Source organism: Podarcis raffonei, chromosome 12 (assembly GCF_027172205.1).
Source record: "Podarcis raffonei isolate rPodRaf1 chromosome 12, rPodRaf1.pri, whole genome shotgun sequence".
Lineage (NCBI taxonomy): Eukaryota > Metazoa > Chordata > Lepidosauria > Squamata > Lacertidae > Podarcis > Podarcis raffonei.
The window spans coordinates 5,430,740-5,453,065 of record NC_070613.1 but is presented as its reverse complement, the minus strand read 5'-3'; the positions used below and the strand labels follow the sequence as shown (position 1 = coordinate 5,453,065).

At 45.0% G+C, this 22,326-nt stretch overlaps 1 protein-coding gene across 6 annotated transcripts in view; it reads right to left on the bottom strand.

The window, feature by feature from the left end:
* Positions 1-1,782: 1,782 nt before the first annotated feature.
* Positions 1,783-22,326, bottom strand: part of SNAP47 (synaptosome associated protein 47) — a 34,816-nt gene continuing 14,272 nt past the window's right edge. For all 6 annotated transcript variants that reach the window (XM_053409669.1, XM_053409667.1, XM_053409664.1 and 3 more), the window contains 3 exons: positions 17,681-18,165; positions 10,229-10,365; positions 1,783-6,942 (listed from right to left, as the gene is read on the bottom strand). In XM_053409669.1, coding sequence (XP_053265644.1) covers positions 6,796-6,942; positions 10,229-10,365; positions 17,681-18,165 — 769 coding nt within the window. In that variant the 3' untranslated portion in view covers positions 1,783-6,795. The remainder of the gene's footprint in view (positions 6,943-10,228; positions 10,366-17,680; positions 18,166-22,326) is intronic.

The window sequence follows — 22,326 nt, the reverse complement described above, 5'->3', positions numbered from 1 at the left end:
TCCGCACTTTGGGTTTCTCCAAGAGTGACTCTGCTGGTTTGACCACATTGTCTGCCGTTGCAGCCAAGCCCAACACTTGAGAAGGAAGGGAAAACCTTACCCACAATCCACCGGGAATGATCCTCACAGCCACAAGGACAGGTGGGGAATGCCACAAATGAGAGGGGTCAGGATCCAAGTCCATGCCTGCTCTTCAGCTGGCCCTGTTGCAAAAAGAAACCTCATTGACAGGCATAGGGGTAGATTATCTTATCGAAGACTGATGCTCGTTTCACCACATGTTGTTGGCTGCCTGAGGCATCCCCGTCATTTTCTAACGTGCTGCACATCGTCATTCTCCGCCTGCGTTCCTCGGACATCTCAGAGCCACAGAGGTCCAGATGGTTCCTATTGAGGCTCTGTCTCGACACGCTAATGAGAGCCAGCCACAGCCCTTGCTCTTTGCATCGGGCATCTCCCCACACTAAGCGCCGTCATCTTCCATCTGAGACCAGAGTTTGTTTTCCTCCAGACAGGCCCACACAGCAGCTTCCCAAGTTTGTTAGGGAACCTTGAACATGGAAGGGTGGAGAGGGGCCTCGCTTGCCAAAGCTGGCCTGTTGGAAGTTGGCCTTGGAAGTTCCCTGCCCCACACCTCAAACAGGATCATGCGCCACCAGGGCTGTGTGTGTTCTAAAAGTTTGAAAACAGGAAAATGGGATCCTGCCATGTGTTGCAGGCCAGCAAATTTGTGTAACTTCTGTATTGTTGATTGAGGTTTCTGCTAATTGGAGGGGAGGGACAACAAACTACGCAGGGAACTGAAGAATCACAGGAATTCATGTTCCACCGAATTTCTGAAATCTCACCAGAAATCCTCACATATTTGAAGTCCATTTTTGCAGACACAGAAGCTTGCATCCAATTTCGTGCTAAGTAACCGCCCTGTTAGCACAAGGATTTCCGTCTGGGCTGCAGGACTCCCCCCTCCTCCCCCATGCACCCCCTAAAAATGGTCTGCGCGCTCTTCTAGAACAGATCTAGCAGGAGGGAAGTCCCATTGCACAAGCAGAAATTCTTGCACCAACAGTATGTTTATTTAGCGTTACACTGGGTAGAACCAAGTAGAAACTTGTACAAACTAAAAGTGCAGAACCATAGCATGCAATGAGCTCCCTGGTGCATCGCGTGATGGGGTGTAAAGAAAAGGAAAGGGATTAGACACGGGCAACTCAGCAAGTGTGAACTGAAGGAGTCAGAGGTGCACTCAGGGCACATTATTTTATAGCACCGTTAACATGGATGACACTTCTCAGAGGCCAAGGGGTTTGCAATCTAAGACAGTAATAGGGAATATCAGGTTGAGGGGCAAAACACGGCCTTCCAGTCCTCTCCATACTCTCCAGGCCACATCTCCTCCTTAAGTAATTCCCCTCACCTGTATCCTTCATGCCCTTCATTAGTGTGTGTCTGGCTGGAATTGGTCTTGGAACTCTGAGGTCTTTTGCTTGCCTGGGCAAAGCATAGAATTATGAAATCACAGAACTGTAGAGTTGGAATGGACCCCAAGGATAACTTAGTCCAACCCCATGCAATGCAGGAATCTCAGCTAAAGCATCCATGACACACACAGAGAGAGGTATGCATAGAACCTAGCTCCCACACTTTTTCAAGCCACCGCTCCTTTGGTTCCATAAATTCATCTGCAGTTCCCCCTACCCCACCCTATAAAAAGCATTACTCAGAATAGTGGTTTGCATGACCCATTAATGAAGGTATCGACACAATGAAATACAAAACGGGAACAATTAATTGCACCTTTATTCAAAATCCAATGAAAACTATTTAGTTTAATTAATTCAACAACATTGAGGGACTGGATCCAGTGATACCAGCTTTTCAAAGTCTGATAATCATTTCTATCTCTTCTAGGTAATCCCACTGTCCCCCAGGGGGAGGTACTGCCCACTATGGGAAGCACTGAATTAGACGAAGGAAACAAGACAGGGAAAGCCCTGCAAGAAATTGAGCTCCCAAACCATTTAGCAGTTTATAAAACTGATCCTGCACACAACTGAGCAGGACACTCAAAGCATCCATTCTTTAAAAGGGTTGCAGGCTAGCATTACCAAAAGTTATCCAACACCAGCATGTCTTTCCATAAGAAAAAACAGTCTGGTGTTCGAAGATATGCCACCATTTTAATGGCAGGAAGAAATGTGCTACAAACTGCCAAATGAACACCCCAATTTGAACTTGGAAAATCCTTTTGAACATATGCTGATCAAGGTTGTTTGATGACACTCCCCACCTCGCAAAGTCAAGGAATTCAAACCCAGTCATTGAAATTAGCAAAAATAAACACAACTCATGGAAAATTAAAAAAAACAAGGCCATGTTAGAAAAAACAACAGAAGATAAACGTAACTTAATAAAAGTGCATGTGCTATGTACAGGTATTCTTTCTATATTTGAGTGTGTTAGAACAACCTGATTTTATGCAATTTAAGTCACGGACAGGTCAAGCCTGAAGCTCTTTTGCTGCTTCTATTCCTTTCTATGGGTTTGTATTCTGCACCCTTACCAAGCTGCCTCAACTTCAACTGAATGCCACAAAATCATTGGGTACAGTTGCTTAAACACAACCACCCCTGAATGCATTTCAACTGCAAAACGCAGGTTTTGGGTTGTTGTTTTTTTATAGGATAAAAATGAACTTAAGTTTCCCTTTAAGCAGGCATCAGTTGATAATTTTCACTTAATTCCCTGAAATTCAGGATACTTTCCCCAAATATTCTGCTTTAAATTCTGAACCCTTAAAATCCATGCAGAATGTGGGGAGCAGCCATTGTCCGTTTTACAGTAAGCAATAGAGAAGCGATCTGTCCGCCCTCACAAGTAAAGCATCATGGGAAATGTGGTTTCCCCACAAGAATGTTCAATCATGTGAAAATATGGCTCGTCGTCATATCAAATGATGGCTAGAAACAATATTTAAATACATGAACATTGTAAACAGAAGCTTCTTCTCACAGTAATACAAAGCTGGCAAAACACCTGGACCGTATATAAACTAACCTGCATCTTACTATGGATAGAAAAGTGTTTGGGATGCAGGTCAACAGTCTCAGGTGTGGCATACAAAAGGTACAAACCAATCATAAAGGTAGTGGGATATCAGAATGGGCAGTAAACAGTTCAAAAATTTGCAAGTTGGCACAATGATTTGGGTTCATCATGGAAGTCTTAAGATCTCAAAGTCATCCACCACTAAAGGACGCAAGGCTTTGCATCCAGCTGACCATTCCAAACATGTTTAATGGCTCTGCTGCTTAATTAGTGTAACGAAGAAACAAAGCGTCTCACGGTAAGTGCCTGAAACACAGCACCAAGAATTGAAAAAATTCCACCTCCCTTTACTGAATAAAGGCACAGTCCCACAGATCATGATTGCAAAATAATCACCAGATAAAATAGCATCCAAGTCTGCAAAATGGCATGCTCTAAAACCAATGAGCTGGGCTCTGGGCCAGTGAAATCTCATGCTACACTAAGCTAGTCATTACAAAGCGTCTTTTACCACTGAGCCAAAATGGGGCTTGGAGATGTCCCATGAGCACTTTTGTCCCCCAAAACTAACACCTCTTTGGGGCTTGCTTTTTTTTTTTTATGCCTTTGCAAAAAAATATGAGGAAGAGGGAACATGTCCTTGTTGCCAGTTCTCCTTCATCCCAATCTAGTCAAGTAAACAGCAGACAAGCCAGGCAAAATGCGATAGGGGTTGCACATCTGGAAGGAAGCATTGCTGAAAAGTAGTATAGTACAAATGGACAACATCATAACCAGATGTGCATCTTAAGTTGGGTGCATCTTAAGTTGCAAATCTTGCAGAATGAAAGCCCCAAATACCTGGAAGACTTTCTCCTTCCCTACAGAACCTCTCAGGTGTTGAGATCGGCACAGGGGCCCTCTTGGTAGTGCCTCCACCCTTAAAGGCTTGCAGGGAGCGGTGGCCTGGAAGAGGGCCTTCTCTGCGGTGGCCCCTAAGCTGTGGAACTCCCTGCCCACATAACAGCGGCTGGCACCTTCATTGTACAGCTTCCAATGAATGCTGAAGATGCACCACTTTACCCTGGCTTTTCATACTCGAGGTGTACTGTTTTAGGACCCACCTTATTTTTATGATTGCAAGTTGCTTTAAATGTTGTGTTTTAATGCTGCAACCTGCCCTGGGACCTTAGGGTGAAGAGCGTAATAAATAATAAAAACTAGAGCAAGACCCATAAAGAAGGCTGATGGCTGAAGAATGGATGCTTTTGAATTATGGTGTTGGAGGAGACTCTTGAGAGTCCCATGGACTGCAAAAAGATCAAACCTCTCCATTCTGAAGGAAATCAGCCCCGAGTGCTCACTGGAAGAACAGATTGTGAAGCTGAGGCTCCAAGACTTTGGCCACCTCATGAGAAGAGAAGACTCCCTGGAAAAGACCCAGATGTTGGGAAAGATGGAGGGCACAAGGAGAAGGGGACGGCAGAGGACGAGATGGTTGGATAGTGTTCTCGAAGCTACCAGCATGAGTTTGACCAAACACTGGGAGGCAGTGGAAGACATGAGTGCCTGGCGTGCTCTGGTCCACTGGGTCACAAAGAGGCAGACACGACTAAATGACTAAACAAACAAGAGCAAGACAGGGAGCATCAGCCCAGCAAACTAGTCAAATGTCCAATATGTGATCCCTGATTGGCTGTGTAGTCACTCATGATCCACAATATCATAGAAATGTAGAGTTGGAAGGGACGCTGAGGGTCATCTAGCTCAATCCCTTCCAATGCAGGAATCACCTGTTTCAGAGTCGTGAGTTTGAGCCCCTTGTTAGGCATAATATTCCTGCAAGCGGTGGGCTGCCTAGATGACCCTGTAGCCCATTCCAGCTCTAAAATTCTATAATTCTGGTGTGGTTGCTTGGTTTTTTAAAGTGTGTGTGTTGAAGCAGGCTAACAACACCTGCAAAAAAAGAGAAGTTCAAAATATTGGGAATAGTGGATAGGATTTTTCAAAGATTCCACTCACTCCCCACCCCCACGCACTGGAAAAGGAACCTCACCTAAATTTGGCACAGCATTACTTTTTCTTCAAACTAATTTGCTCTAAAAGTGCAATTAGCAGGCAATATACATGTGAGTAATATTAAAGTACAGCTAAAACACATTTTTGTCTGTAGACGTTTAGAGAACCTAATGGGTCTTCTGGCTGAAATGAAAAAAACGGCTTTTTTTTTCAATTTTGCAAAAACTGCCCCCAAATTCAAATTCAGGTGCCGGAGAAAACACTTAATCTGACACTTAATTCACAAATGTTACTTCTGGATCCCAAGTTTCTCACAGAGTTCAGTAAGTCCAGAGCGAATAACGATAAATCGGCAAATTCAACTTTTAGAACTAGCTTTGACATAAGACACATGGTTATGCCGAGGTAAATTTAGAATGGCACTGAACTACTGTGTTCAACACCAGAGAAACCAAAGGTAAGGAGGACTGGATTCTTCCTATAAACTATTACATCACATCTAAAACTTGTTTTATGAAGTAATTCTTGATAATAAATCAATCATATTCAGCTAAATAGACTGTATAACCATAGGAACAATGAAGTTCAAACATTGCGGCTGTTTCTTTTTTCAAAGATATTAAATATGTACAGTGTATCACAGGCATCTAAAACTGGCTTTTCAAAGAGGGGCGCCTCACGCTTTTCCTCTTAAGTATCTGTTTAGAAAAGACAGTAGAAATAGAAGAGGATTTCACTTCCAGATCACTGGCACGAACTGACAGTGATTCCAATTAAGTTAATAGGTGATTGCCACTAGTTTAGATGGCCTGAAAAAGAGACTAGGCAAACTGATGCATTTTGAGTCCAGTTATTAGCCACAATAGTCCAATGGCACCTCCACATTCAGAAGCAGTAGTATATCTCAAAAATGCAAAGTTGTTGGTAACAGAAAAGGAAGAGCTGCTGCATCTGGGTCACTGCTGGTGGAAACAGAAAACTGGAAAATATGAATACACCAGTGCAGTGTAGTGGTTAAGAGTGCTGGAGTATGACCCAGGAGACCAGGGTTCGAATCCGTGCTCAGCCAGGAAGCTCACTGGGTGACCTTGGGCTAGTCATTGCCTCTCGGCCTAACCTCGTAGGGCTGTTGTGAGGATGAAACAGGAAGAAAGAGTGCATATATGCTGCCTTGAGTTCCTTGAAGGAAAGGCAGGATAAAAATGTGAGATAAATAAATAAATTAATTAATAAATATTGGCCCCAATCCAGCAGGTATAGTGATTCATTGATCACATGCTGCCAAGGCAAGTCAGTTCCCTTATGGCTGAATAAACACAGCAACTAAAAGTGCTATTCTAAATTTTCAATTATTGTTAGTCATAAAATGCATCATTTGCAAATCATGCTTTGCCTACATTACCATGAGTGGACTTCAGGAGTCTCCCCAACACACTGCTGTATTCTATTCATTCCCTTGAATCACAGTGCAGTTTTCTTTCAAAAAGTCAATGAGCATGCAAGGAAGTATTCTCAAATCTGCCACAAATCAGGATACTGCCCCATTCCAGCAGTAGAGGTTAAGCTCCTCATACTTTAGCAGAACTTCACTGCAATTTAAAAGGGGCTTATCAAAATCACCTCCATTGCTCAGCATTTGTTTCTTCCAGTCCTAAGCCCTCTCGGGAATTCAGTCAGCTAACACAAACATTGGAGATCTTATGGCTTGAGCGCCAAGCTGCAATCTCTGCAACCAGCTTCTTGGGGGTGCTACGTCAGTTTCTTCATTCTGCGGTTTTGTTTGTCAATATTCATGGTGGCGCGATCCACAGAAGAAGTGATGCCATCAAGGGCTTCGTCCTGCCTTTCCAGTTCTGTCTCCGTTTCCAAGGCCAGGCTCTTGAGTTTCCGGAGAATCTGTTCAGAAAAGACACCAAGATCAATTTATCAGCAACACTTGGTTAAAAGCTTTGCCAGCAATCAGCACAATACCCTGCAAAATCTTTCAGATTCTTTACTGCGGGGTGAGAAGAATAGAAAAAATACACTGTGGGAAGAGACCTACAACTTATCTAAAATCCCAAATAATGTTTTCCTCTGATTAATTGATAAGAGGGCTATCTTCCACTATGGAGGGAGTGGATGTATGCATGTGAAACCAATCTGCTGATTATTATTTTTGGGCTGGATGAGGCAGCATAGATAGGGAAATTCTGTCGATAATGCGATAAAGGATCAATATCAGAAGACTGACAAGACAAGGGTCTTCTAGTCCCAAACCCCTATTATTTCAATGTAAGACACATACAAGATATGGTGCTCAATTTCAATTATTTGTGATAGGCACTGATGGAGTATCTTCACAACATTGCTTTCCAGAAAAAATGGACCAACTAAGTTAGTTCTTGGTATGAGCTTTCGTGTGCATGCACACTTCTTCAGATACACTTGAAACAGAAGTTGCCAGATCCCTCTATATAGTGAGAAGGTGGGGAGGGGTATTACTCAGAAGGGTGGTGGGAATGGGTGATTGGCAGATAGCTGTGATGAGCCTGTTGACGACTCGACTGCAATAGGTCTTACAGGAAAAAGCAAGGGGTGAGAAGGTGAAAAATGGCTTTGTCATGTATAATGAGATAAGAATCCAATGTCTTTTTCCAGTAGCACCTTAAAGACCAACTAAGTTAGTTCTTGGTATGAGCTTTCGTGTGCATGCACACTTCTTCAGATACACTTGAAACAGAAGTTGCCAGATCCCTCTATATAGTGAGAAGGTGGGGAGGGGTATTACTCAGAAGGGTGGTGGGAATGGGTGATTCCCACCCATGGAAGGAAAAAAAAAATTTGTTTTGACTATGGCAGACCAACACGGCTACCTTTCTGTAACCAGAAAAAATGGCTTGTTTTTGAACATGTGTGCAGGTATGCAGGGACTCTCTCACATAAACACACACACAATTTTATTGTTGCTTGTACCCAGGCATCGTTAACAAACATTTCAACCTGAACAGACATAATTAAAAATTATTAGTAAGTGAATTTCCTATGTATGCTTACTCCAAAGTAACTACAACTGTGTACAGTGAGGTTTGCTTCCAGTCAAGTGTGCCTATGATTTCCACCTCAGTAGCTAAAACATCAATTCTATTTTTTCTGCCTTAATAAGTTTTCCATCTGCAATGTAATGACCAACTGAGGCATAGGCAGCATCAGTAAAATAAAAAGGGAGTAAAAGAAAAATCCATTCTTTTTTCCAGCAGCTGACAACAGCTGGATTAAATCCTCCTCTTTCAGCAGCTTTGCAGCTAGGGCTGCTTCGTGTGAGAATGAGGCTTGACTCTGAGGTTGGGCCAAGTTGGGGGAGAGAGAAAGCGATGGCTATTTTGGTGGAGTAAAATGATGACAAGATGTCTGGTCATTGAAGCCTGGGCTCAACCGGTTTCCTAAAAGTTTCAATGCCCTTTTTTAAAAATCAAACTCTAATTTGGACAGAGGGATTACAAATCAAAACTGAAAACTTCATTTTACTGTACAACATGATAGCATGTATTGGGTAATCAGCTCCCCAAAATCTGATAATCCATCATTAACCAAGGAAACTCTGTTATGCAAACCAGCTAATTATAGACATTCAACAAGTGTCCCCATTTAGCCCCAAAACAGCATGATCCAATTAAAAAGCCTTTCAAGGAAAACATTGCTGAGCAGCTTCCTTCTCCGTGGCACTGAACTGCATGCACCTATTTCTTAGCACAACACTTTCGTGCACTTGTCCAAAGGCAATTCATTCCCACTCTCTCAGTATCCATCTATACGGTCATGGAGTAAACCATGGTATGGTCTGGGTTGTCAACATGTGAATTGCTCTATCAACAGCTGCACACATGGGCACCAGAATGAGTTTCTACATTCTAGCAGGAGAGGACAGTACCTATCAACACTCATCATATGTCCTGTGCATCCCATTCCCTCATTTCTTGGAATTTCATTGCCTCTGGTAAAGGAAAAACTCTCGGCAGGAAGACACCTAATGGGTTTTGGGTTGCTAATTTGCAGTGATCCACCTCGAACTGGATGAAAATGGAGATGTGCCCTCTCAGCTACTCACACCTGTTCATCGGCCCTTCCTCCAACGACAGACCAAGGTAACATTCTCTATAAAGGTTATAGGACTTCTCTGCTAAGGCAACTAGAGCCCACTGTTGGAAGTTTGGGTGCAACTCAGCTTGCATAAATGGGGCTTAGAAATAGAGTGAACGGCTAACCTTTTCTCTGACATCATTTCCCCATTGGCATCTGGTTGGCCATCGTAAAAACAGGATGCTGGAATAGATGGGCCATTGGCCTGATCCAGTAGGCTTTTCTCATGAGCCCGGGAAAGTCTTAGTCAAGCCCTAGATAGCCACATTTCTCTGGAAACTTGCATTCTTTCAACAAACCCCAACCCTTCTCCTGTATCTCATGAGCCTGAGCCAAAATTGCACTTAATTATTGTAAGATTAGGGTAGATCGGTCAACCAAGTATGTGGCACTGACTCAAAGTACTACCACCATTACTGCTCTAGCTGAATATAGCTGGAATATAGGACCAGCACGTGAAGAAGCAACAAAATTCCTCAAGCTAAACATCCTACCTCACAGGGGATTCTGCTTGCTTTGTGCCAGAATTCTTCCTTGAGGCTGGGGGGGGGCGGGGAGGAAACCTTCACATGGGTTCTAAGGAGAGGGAGGCTCTGTTCTGTTGGCAGGAAGGGAGGGAATGTGTAACCAGAGTACAGGAGGCTGGGCAATTATGAGCCAGGAGGTCAAGAAGCAGGAATGTCAGGCAGATAAGAGGCAGAGGCAGTGTATGTGGTAGCTGTGAGCTGGAGGCCACATTAGTTTGAATGAACTATGGGGTTTTTTTAATAGAGCTTGCATTCCATTTTGGTATGCATTTTTATGCTGAGTAATTCTGATTTGAAATAAGCAAGTATTTACACTTTCCTTCCCTCCTGCTCCTATGTTAGAACTAGCCAGACCCTGGCTGGGCAATACAAACAAGTTAACCATCTCCCTTCTAGACATTTACTCCATGCTCCACAAACCACACAGCAAGAAAGGAGGGAGTCCCTAGTTGAAAAATGGGAGCGTAATAAGTATGCTGCAGACCAAGAAGCTGGGCTGCCCACCCTGCTATCAGCCTGAACTGACGCTGACGTACCTGTTTGAGTTCCTGAGTTTCAGACTCTGAAACCACCTGCTGTTGCTTCTGTATCTGAGCCTGCTGGCTTCCTCCTGCTCCTCGCGAGGAGGAGGGTGTTGGTCCAGCTTGCACTATGTTTCCTATCAGTCCTGTTGCTGCAAGAAGAAGACGGCAGGTTGGAATCCAGAAAAAAAACAGTGCTTGATATATTTTATTTGGAAATATCCAAAGCTTTCTATTCATTAGGGTAACCATTTCACATACCATGGACACAACTGTACATTGATATAAATGTAGGCTACCCAAAGCAGCAACCCTATATTGAGCCCATACCCATAGCTGTCAACGTTTCCCTTTTTTAAAGGGAAATTCCCTTATTCCGAATAGGATTCCTCGCAAGAAAAGGGAAAAGTTGACAGCTATGCCCATACCCCACACCCCCTCCATAATGTGAAGGACTTTTCACCCGGGGGGGGGTGATGGACACCTCTTTGCCCAGGCTCCATGTCACCAGCTGATGCCGTTGTGGCAGCAAAATTCTCAGAACCATGATGTCAAAGTCAGCTGTTCCTCGGAGTGGGAGATCTTGACACGGGGATTACATTAACACATTTGTGTGCTAAAGAACAGGCAGTTCTACAGACTTGCAAAGGGCTGTGCGCCTTTTAACCAGCGTATTCTTGCTTAAAGAGGTGGGGGGGGAAGACAGCAACACAGTGACACCTGCAGGATAAAACATGCTATTAACTGCAAACAAGACTTCATGTAGCAGATGGAACTGGGTGCGGCGAGGGTGGGGGGGAATCAAGACTTGCTAAGCATGGGGGGTTACTCCCTCCATGCAAGAGCTTCCCATAAGGCTTCAGAGTTCACCACTGTTGAAAAGGGAATACTGGATGAGAGACCTTCCGTCTGCTGCAGAAATATAGTTTTCATATCCTGAGGTGGTAACGGCCTGCAATTGCTTGCTTAGGAAAAACTTATTCATGGGCTTTCCTGTAGGGCAGCGTGCACTAAAGGAAAATCTACAAGGCTTCCTGCAAAGGCAGAGGTCACCTTCTGATTTACCACTCGTTGGGCATATTAGGCAAGCTCATTAGGTGGCTTGCATTCCGAGAAGTGGGTTGTGACTGGGCTGGTGGGAAGAGGCCAGGGGTGAACAACTAGCAGGGATGGATCTGAATAACTAGATGAAGGTTTAATGGGCAACATGCATAAGTAATGCATGTGGACGAGACCACAGTGCTCACTTATGACTTCCAAGCTAATGTCCACATGCTATGAGCCTTTGCCATAGGTGGATAGGATTTGGAGTACATGAACAAGCCCAGAGTATGAGATCCTGTAGGGGACATGGGCGCTCCAATTTCTGGAGAAAGGGAAACAGGAAAGGGGGGGCCCAACTTCCATCCTGGCGCAAATCCCACAGAACAGCCCCCTCCCCTCTCATGCCCAAGACTCATCTTCCTCTTGGGGTTCGGTAAAGGAGGCCCAAGTTGCCCACAGCCTATTGCAACTCTGAATTTCCCTCGCTCTATTATTTGGAAAGCTGCATTAACTTTTCTCTTAACGTCAGTGCTGATGCCCTTTTACTCCTCTCCCTCAGTGCTGATTAACCAGCAGGGTGCAGATCCTCTGAAAACCACTTGCAAAGGCAGTCAGCTAGGCAACCTCAGAACAAAAATGTAAGCCGGATGATATTGGGGCTCCCGGAGTGAATCCACATGGTAGCACGCAGGTGGCGACTCCTGAAACAGCAAGCCACCTGTGGTTTATTTAAAGCGCTGGCTCCTATCATGGCATCTGATACCAGCTAAATGTGGCAATTAAAGGGCATTATTTGCAACACAGATAGTTGCAGGTGCTTAGCACCAGGAGTATCTCGTTCTTGAAATGCTCTGAGTACCCCCCCCCCAACCTGTGGTCCTTGCTGGAAGGGAAGAGGACAACACATTTTAGAGGAAGCTGCCACTGCCATATAGCATCCTCCACCACCCCGACAGCTGTGGGGCAACGGGCCAGAAAGTGCGTCGGAAGCTGAAGCTCGCTCTTGGTTTCGAAGGACCCATGCCAAAACGTCTGGCCCTGTGACAGAGCCTGCTCCACTGCTCTGGATTGTGTTACTTAATGTAAAAGGCAGACACAAAAGCTACGGCTAAAAATAAAAGCTTCTAAATTCCCACAGGAGTAATTACTGCAAACTCCTAATCCCCTGGAATTATTTGGTTATCGCAGCATTAGCTCCTGAGCTGGGACCCAGGCAGATCTGCTACAAGAGAACCATTCATACCGGTATAAATTTAAACTTTGTCTGAAATCATCAGCTTGTGCCCAGTGAATCAAACTCCTGGTACAGGTGTAACACTGTAATTTCCACAGTAACACACTGGCTGAAACTTGTTTCTGTGTGTGCTAGGGATGTTCTGCAACTTCCCCTTTCAGGTGCCTCTACTAAAACTTTAGCTGCTTGGTATACACTGCTTTATAAGAATAAGTTCAGGATGGGAAACAGGCACACAGACAATGACTCAAGTGCGGGGAAATGTGGCAAGTGCAGGGCAGCACCATACTGGGACATACTGGGACAACTGTGAATTCTGCTAGAGCTCTGGTTAAGTTAGGGTAGATGGTGATCTCACATTCTGAGTTGCTGAGCTGAGACTCAACACAGATCCATCAAAGTCGCTCCTCTCCGCATAAAATTAATTCATTCCATCAAATTTGTTATACCTTCCTAATAAGAGGTGGCAAGTTTTTTCTAAGGCAGACAGTGGACCCAAGTTGGAAGAGGACATATACTCAAATTCTGTTCAATGTGGCTCCTACTAGGTTGAGGAGTAAGAAGATAACACAATATATGTAAACTTGCCAATACCGCTGGTAGGCATTTCACACCTTTTTTTTAAAAAAGGATACACAAACATTTGAGATGTACATGTGAACTTGCAATGTGCACGTGCTGCAAACTTGTTTCTGACAATGTACATTTTCCAGGGAAGAGGAAGTGCTGTGGCTCCCTGCCATGTGTACATAAAGTAGACAATATGTACCGTATTTTTCGTCCCATAGGAAGCTCCTAGTTTTTTTGGGGGGAAATAAAGGAAATTCCCCCCCTTTATTTCCCACCCAAAAGCAGGTCGGGGAAACCGAACCAGGTCGAGGAACAGCGGGATGGCGGCGCTGCACCTCCCTGCTGTCCCCCGAACTTGTGGGGCTGGCCGATGTCTGCCCGGCGCGAGGGGCGCTCTGCTTCAGGGCGCCCCGCCCGCCGGGCAGCAGGCTGCTATCCGCAGCGTGGGGAGCCCTGCGGGGAACTCCTGCAGGGCTCCCCACGCTGCGGATGTCCGGCACGCGGGGCACTCTGCTTCAGGGTGCCCCGCGCGCCGGGCTGCTATCCGCAGCGTGGGGAGCCCTGCGGGGAACTCCTGCAGGGCTGCCTAGGCTGCGGATGTTTTCCCGAAGCGCCAGGCGCTCTGCTTTCAGGGCGCCCGACGCTCCGGGAAGCAGGCTGCTATCCGCAGCGTGGGGAGCCCTGCGGGGAACTCCTGCAGGGCTCCCCACGCTGCGGATGTCCGGCACGCGGGGCGCTCTGCTTCAGGGTGCCCCGCGCGCCGAGCTGCTATCCGCAGCGTGGGGAGCCCTGCAGGGAACTCCTGCAGGGCTCCCCACGCTGCGGATGTCCGGCACGCGGGGCGCTCTGCTTCAGGGTGCCCCGCGCGCCGGGCTGCTATCCGCAGCGTGGGGAGCCCTGCGGGGAACTCCTGCAGGGCTGCCTAGGCTGCGGATGTGTTCCCGAAGCGCCGGGCGCTCTGCTTTCAGGGTGCCCTACGCTCCGGGAAGCAGGCTGCTATCCGCAGCCTAGACATCCCTGTGGGACCTCCCGCAGGGCTGCCTAGGCTGCGGATGTGTTCCCGAAGCGCCGGGCGCTCTGCTTTTAGGGTGCCCGACGCTCCGGGAAGCAGGCTGCTATCTGCAGCCTAGACATCCCTGCGGGACCTCCCGGAGGGCTGCCTAGGCTGCAGATGTGTTCCCGAAGCGCCGGGCGCTCTGCTTTCAGGGCACCCGATGCTCCGGGAAGCAGGCTGCTATCCGCAGCCTAGACATCCCTGCGGGACCTCCCGCAGGGCTGCCTAGGTTGCGGATATCTTCCTGAAGCCTGGAGAGCGAGAGGGGTCGGTGCGCACTGACCCCTCTCGCTCTCCAAGCTTCAGCGAAAGCCTGCATTCGCCCCATAGGACGCACCCAGATTTCCCCTTCATTTTTGGAGGGGAAAAAGTGCGTCCTATAGGGCGAAAAATACGGTATATACTTTTCCCAGTGTGTACAGAAGCACCAAGTTAAGGAAGATGCTGTATCTGACAAATGATTGGTAGCCTCAAATGTTAAGAATTCCAAAGTGCCTCAAAACTTTTATTTGAGGCTAAATTCTATCAGAATTATAACAATACAATGGTTTTTAATTCCTTCCACTTGCCTCATTTCCTCACGCTCTGCACCTATCATCAATAGTTTTGATTTATTTTCACAAACATGAGAGCAACAAGGGGAGGCTCAGGTTCATTCCCCAACACCTCCAGAAATCTCAGGGAGCAGGGCTGGAAATAACTTCTTGGCAGGACTATGGGAGGCACTGCAGGTAGCAGGAGCAGACAACCATCAGCTGAACGAACAGGCAGCCTGATTCAATACACGGTGCCTTCATACGAAAAGTATGAAAAGTGTCCTCACAATACAAAGCGTGCGCAGCAAAATTAACTACCCTGAGCAATATGGGGCACACCTTCCTCCAGAGTCTCTAGGTTAGTGCCTCTCAATAATTATTCAGTTCTAGGGAATTCTACCTTGCAATAAAGGCTGACCTGATGTCCCAGGAAGCCAGTGTGGTGCAGTGGGAAGGAGGGGTTTGAGTCTCAAAGAGTCAAGGTCAACTCATCCTTGGTCATGAAGCTCTATGGGTGGCATTTGGCAAGTCATTCTCTCTAGTTTGGTGTTCGTATATGCATATTGTCCTACTGGTATCTCTGGCAAAATCTAATTTGTGGTTACACTGTGGCAACAGGGAGAAGGGCCATAGAACACATGTTTGCATAAAAAGGTCCCCGCTTCAACCTACAGCATCTTCAGGAAGAGCTGGGAAAGACTGGTGTCTGAGCTAGCTGGATCAATAAGCTGACTTTGGTATAAGCCCAGACCCCAGCGTCCCGCCCCCCACCCCCGGCTGCAAAAGCAAGCAGACACCTGGATTCTGGAAGGGAGGAAGCAAGACAATGAACCGTAGCACCCAAGCATCCTCATCAAATCAAGCTTTGACAATGCCAATGCATTTCAGCTCAGGTGCAATTCTCCTTTCTGGGAACTGTTCCATGAAAGTGTCTGCCACTTCCAACAAGAAACCTATGGCTCAAATGCCCTGGGATATTCCCAGACACAAGGCTTTTTAAAAAGCCGAAAATACTTTTGCGATATTTCCTTGACGATTTTGCTCACTGCAGTTTAAAGCAGGTTGCAACAAACAGGTTGTGCCATTGGCCTGAGGAAGACTGGACTTGAAGCAGAACCATCCATGACTTTTTTATATTAGACAGTCGAAGGATAGACATACATGGCTCTAACTATTAATAATAGTAATAACGACAACCTGTGTTGCAGGTTATGGCAAAAAGAAGGACCTCAGCTTCCAGAGGTTTAAGATTACTGGTTTAAAATGCCAGAGAAGATTGAATGATAGCAATTTGCACCTAAAATTGTGGGCCTCTTGATTCTGACAGCTGAACAAGTCACTTTGGTAAAACGAAGTGCTCTTTCAGAGATTATGTTCAGCTAAGAGGCAAGTGCACACAATTCACGCTATTCACAGTTTGATCTCAGCCCACCATTCAACAGACAATAGCTAGTTACAAGGCAGCAATAGTATGTCCATGCGTCACTTCATACAGGGACTCTACAAGAAGTCTCTGAATTGCCTTGATCTGTGAATAAAACAGACAGATCTACTTGCTTCCTCCCTGCTCTACCACTTTAGGAAAATTATTTTTTTGTTTATGTAAAAAGAAATGGGGAAGAGAAAACACTGGCAGGTAAGATGTGGTGGTAGACTACCATCTAGTGGCAGTGCAATGTCAATGGCACAATAATATAGAGAATGAAAGAACAAGCAACATGACTGAAGCAGCTTTTGGGGGAATTGCAAAAAGTCAAAATTTCCACCACCTCTTGCTTTCTGTTATTGATGTTTCCTACTTAACAGTAAAAACACTTCTGGGTTGGTGTGTAAAAAATAAAACATAAAACTGACTGAAATACAGAAGTAGCAAAGAGGAGAGAGTTAAGATCCGGACCACAAAAGAAGTTCTTTATGTAACAGCAGTTGTCACATCAGGAACTAAACACCAATTTGCCAGGATGTAGCTCAGTGCTTAAAAAACCAGCAGGTTGTTTTTCCTCTGAGTTGTTAACGCTGACATTTTACCGCCAGGTGCCTGGGAGTTATTTCCTTTAAAATTAATAAGCTTTTCCAAGCACTGGACCTCAGCGACTGGTCAACAAGAGAACGTTTTAATCCCTGCTGAAATCTAATTTTAGCATGGGGCACAACAGAGCACAGCTTCTTAACAGATTGGCTTGTGATTGCATTGTATGTTTTTGAGTGCTGGAAAATTCTCTTAAAACAAAGTGTTTGCAAAACCAGATTCATCCCAACTGCTTAAGGAAGAAACACACAACCAAAGACTAAGATGCACAGGATCTTCTGTAATATAACCCAAATGCTGTGCTTAATTGTTCAAAACAGCCTACTCACAGTTCTAAAATTTGGGATTTCCATAGAATTATTAAGACAGGACATGATGAAAATGACAAAAAGAACACACAGGAATTTCACGGAAAGATGTGTTGCATTACGGTAATAGAAGGCTGGAGATGTAGATTCCATCCGGTCTTGTGTGTGCTGTGGAATGGGCTTACATCACCCATGTTTGGAGGTAGCAGTTAAAATGGGTCTATATGTAAGGCTATCTGTAAGGCTTTGCAACCTCCAGTTTAAGCAAACTATGAAAGGAAGACATTCATTTAGTGAGATTCCTCCAAGATTATTTCAGTAATGTCCCAGTGGTCCTCTCTTGCATCTAAAACTGTACTGCAGAGCTACCAGAAGCATATTATTTGCATGGGCTAAGGAGGAGAAAAAAATTGAGAACTAACAAACAGCAAATTCCTAGTCCAAATTCTACTGCAGCCACGAACTCATCAGCAATTGCTGATATTAATGCAAACCTGCCTTAATGCATTGTTATAAGAATTACTGAGATGATGTATTTGACGTGCTCCGAATACTCTTAAAATCCTCTAAAAATGCCATTTATTATTATTGCTAATACATGTTCTCAATAAATGTACTAAATTTATTTAACAGATGGTTAGTTCTGTTGATTAATATGCAGGATTAGTGATCATTTTCCTTCTGCCCTTTACCTGCTTGCCAAATGGAAGCGCCAACATCTTCCTGATGAGTCTTCCTTGCCCCAGCAAATGCCAAAGCATCTTCCATGAACTGTATTTTCTTGCTGAACTGCATCTCTAAGATGGGGATGGCTTCCGGCATCTTTGCTGACAGCAGCCGATAGCTGATGTCTGGTTTCCCAATGAACCTCTGGCGGACGCTTATTTCATATGGTGTATGAACTTTGACATCGTCTACATCCTTCTTGTCAAACCAGTGAAGGAGCTGAGAGTTGGAATCGCTGATCTCCAGGCCAGAAGCCAGGAGGGCGAGTTTGCCTGGCTTGACGTTGGAATCGGTCCTTTCAGTGATAATAACTGGGATTCGCAATATTACTCCATCCTTGTTTCCAGAATCAGAAACGGCAGGGATTTCCTTTGGCTTTACGTTTAATGGCCCCTTCAACAGTTTGCTACCAAATGGCCACCAAGCGGGAGATTCCAGTTCTGACAACAACCTAACAGGAAGAAACATACAGCATGATCAGAACCAGAAAGCTATATTGGCATCTCACACACTTTTCCTTGAAAAAGTGTGGTTTCAGCAAAAGAAACAGAAACTGCCTAGCTGGATCTGACTAAGGTCCAGCTACTCTAGGTCAAACGACAACCTCCAAGATTCTCCTAGAATACCCACATGCAGGGCATGAAGGTGATGGCCACTCACTTTTTTGTCCACAGCACTTCTAAGGTAAAGGTAAAGGTACCCCTGCCCGTACGGGCCAGTCTTGACAGACTCTGGGGTTGTGCGCCCATCTCACTCTATAGGCCGGGGGCCAGCGCTGTCCGCAGACACTTCCGGGTCACGTGGCCAGCGTGACAAAGCTGCATCTGGCGAGCCAGCGCAGCACACGGAACGCCGTTTACCTTCCCGCTGGTAAGCGGTCCCTATTTATCTACTTGCACCCAGGGGTGCTTTCGAACTGCTAGGTTGGCAGGCGCTGGGACCGAGCAGCGGGAGCGCACCCCGCCGTGGGGATTCGAACCGCCGACCTTTCGATCGGCAAGCCCTAGGCGCTGAGGCTTTTACCCACAGCGCCACCCACGTCCCTCATCCACAGCACTTCTATCATAGAGCTAATAGTTGCCCTCCTTCCATTAGCATTTCCATTCCATTTTTAAAGACATTTAAGCTGCCATCCATCATCACATCTTTGGGTGGAGGAGTTGTAAGATAAAGTAAGCTGAGAGAGCAACTTGCTCAAGGCGCCCCCCCCCCAATCCAACAAGCTTCACTGATGAACTAGGAGCCAAATCTCTATGAAGTCCAGCGTTGGTTCTTAAAACAAAACCTTATTCTTCCTAACACCTGTTCTTAAAACACACTTCCTTCACAAAGAGCAGGCACAGGAAATTCAAGCACGTAGTGAAGAGAGAGCAATACTTGTGTATACACCTGGGCTTGCAGGCTACTAAGTCTACATCTACCACTGACTGAGACTGCAAACAGTCGCTTGGAAAAAGCTCTGGCATTGAAAATCAAACTGGAAGCAGGTTGTGCTTAGGGCTGCAAACATTAAGAGGCTGCATCTGTAACTATGCATTCCTAGCTGCACAACTCAAGAGAATCTCACTTGGTTTGGCACTGTAAACCCAGTCATACAAAATACTGCCTTGGTTTTGGAATCTATCCTTACCATTTATTTTGGTAAGCATTTGTTCCGACATTACTGGAATATTCAAGACCAGTCTAATACGCCATTTCCCCTATGAGGTTGTTAATCATCATGTATATTACAGGCCTGAAATCAAAGATCAGTATGTGAAATTCAGTTGGCAATCTTCCCCCACTAATGCCCTGCCTAAATCAAAGAGCACCAAACATTTTTGCCTGCCTGTTCTGTATAGTGGGGGTGGGGGGAATGCAATAGGGCCATAAGAAGGCTGCATCTCCTTTCGAGCTCTGAAAACTGCAGTTTGTTTTTAGTTAGCTTTTAGTGTCTAGTCATTAGCCAGATTAAGTTTTTATATATTTAATCTTACAGTGGTACCTTGGTACTCGAACGGCTTGGCTCCCAAACAAATCAGCTCCTGAATGCCGCAAACCCAGAAGTGTTCTGGTTTGAGAATGTTTTTCAGAAGCCGAATGTCTGACACAGCTTCTGCAGCTTCCAATTGAGTGCAGGAAGCTCCTGCAGCTAATTGGAAGCCGCGTCTTGGTTTTTGAACAGTTTTGGGAGTCCAACAGACTCCCAAAATGGATTAAGTTTGAGAAGCAAGGTACCATTGTATTATAATATTTCTTGGGAGGTTTTGAAGCTTTCAAGGATGACTGATGAAGTCAAACAGCTCTGTGAGCAAGTGAAGATATCCTCCTCTGACTTGGAGAGGCGAGCAACACCAAGCAGTAACATCACCTAATTTTCTGAGCTGTTTTAACATTCGTATCTGAGTTCTGTATGGTTTCCCAGGATTCTTTGTGAGGTTTTCCCTTTTCCCACATCTAATCTCTCACCCTTCCTTTCATCTTTCCCTCAACTCTCCTTGTTCTGGGCCTTCTTCCTATCCAGTTTTTCAGCTCTGTTTCCCCATCTCTCTCCCTGCCAAACAGCAACTGTTGTCCTTAGGCCTCGGGACAAGTTTTCTCCCAAGCTAACTTTTATGACAAATGCCTCTTGGGAATACCTTTACTGTGAGAAGTTGGAATGTTTATGAATGCTCCATGACATCACAGGTACTCAGCCAACTGGGGATGGGAGGGTCTATTCACAACAACCCTTGAATGTTCTTGTTATTCTCATTTTACACATGGTGAACCACAGCTAAGAATTATTTGTCAAAAGCCCAAGTTACATCATATTCTAGCAAATGTTCCTGTTTGGAAACTGGTGAGTCAGGCAGCAATTCTGAAGAAGGAAGCTAGTAAAGAAGGTTGAAACGGAGAATTTCTTTAATCTTGAATAATCCAAATTAAACCTGTAGAACCACAGTTAACCTCAAATCAAAATTAAATTAATTAATTTGGAGATTGGAGATTGCTCAAGAACACAAGGAAATAAAGGTGCAATCACTGTAAAACATATTCAGCTTCCACTTGACGGAAAATGCTAGTTGTTTCCGATTTCAAAAGCCAATTAAATATCTCACCAGGGGGAGAACTTTTTTTAAAAAATCCAGAAAGGTAGGAAGTCAATTCAGTGGGTAGCTCTTCTGTGTCTAACAAAATAGTTCTCAAACTACTACCAAAGAAATGCATCAACAGAATTCTGCTTTTGTTATAGATATGTCTGCAAGTATTACTTTCTCTGACTCAGAAACGGCCTCGGTCCAGTATACCTGAAGGAGCGTCTCCACCCCCATCATTCTGCCCGGACGCTGAGGTCCAGCGCCGAGGGCCTTCTGGTGGTTCCCTCATTGCGAGAAGCAAAGCTACAGGGAACCAGGCAGAGGGCCTTCTCGGTAGTGGCGCCCGCCCTGTGGAACGCCCTCTCACCAGATGTCAAAGCGATAAACAACTACCTGACATTCAGAAGACATCTTAAGGCAGCCCTGTTCAGGGAAGTTTTTAACGTGTGATATTTTACTGTAGTTTTGGTTTCTATGGAAGCCGCCCAGAGTGGCTGGGGAGGCCCAGCCAGATGGGCGGGGTATAAATAATAAATTATTATTATTATTATTATTATTTCCTTGCGTCCTCCCAGCCTGGCAACGGACTCAGAATGGCCCCTTGTGATATGATTGTGGAATTACTCCTGAAAGGTTACTCGGCTTCTACTTCACTGAGGTAACACACAAACTATTTTCCAATTAGCATTTTTGCACGACATCATCCAGGTGAGACTGGCCTGTTACGAATACCTATCCTTCCTCTGGGAGCTAACATCTTCCAGGGAAAGCATTTTGGATCTGGCCAGTCCTTTGGTTCATCTGCCAACCCAGCCACCAACTCCTGAAATGGGCTTGGGCAAGTAACTTCTTTCTCCACTGCTAAGATTTTATTCCTCTAATTAAAAACAGAATGCATAGTTCCACAGGCACAATGGGGCTGTGGGCTTGTTTCTCCAATAATAGCTTACCTACACCACGTGGCAAATTGCTTTCGAAACCAAGAGGTATTTTAAAAATAGTTTGTAATATGATACAGCCATCAACGAATGGGGGGGACGGGACACAAAGAGAAACAAAAGCAAAAAAATTCAAAGTGTTTGTATAAGCTCTAAAAAAGTGAGCCTAAAATAGTTCATTCATCATGGACCTAGCTGATACGTTGTCTCTCTCTTTTCCGGTTATGTACATATTCAGCTATGTTTTCCAAAACATAGGAATTTGTCTTTTTAATTTTTTTTTAAAGTTTAACTGTGGGCCTGCTGGATCACACAAAGGGATAGTACAGACTACCATATCTTGACCTAACAAGCAGAGATACAAATTAAACTTTGCCCGTGCACAAAACCCATTCACATGAGCCATAATTTAATAAGGAAGTCTCTAATAAACCATAGTTTCCTACTTGGTTAAAATAAAGAAATTGTGGTTATCAGCTTTGGAACAAGCCAGGATATTCAGTCACATTCAATCCATAGTTTACTATTCTGACTTCTTCTGAAGCTGTTAACCACTGTTTCCTGTTTTGGACAAACAAAGAACTATGGCTAATTGAAGACTTTCTGGTTTGTTTC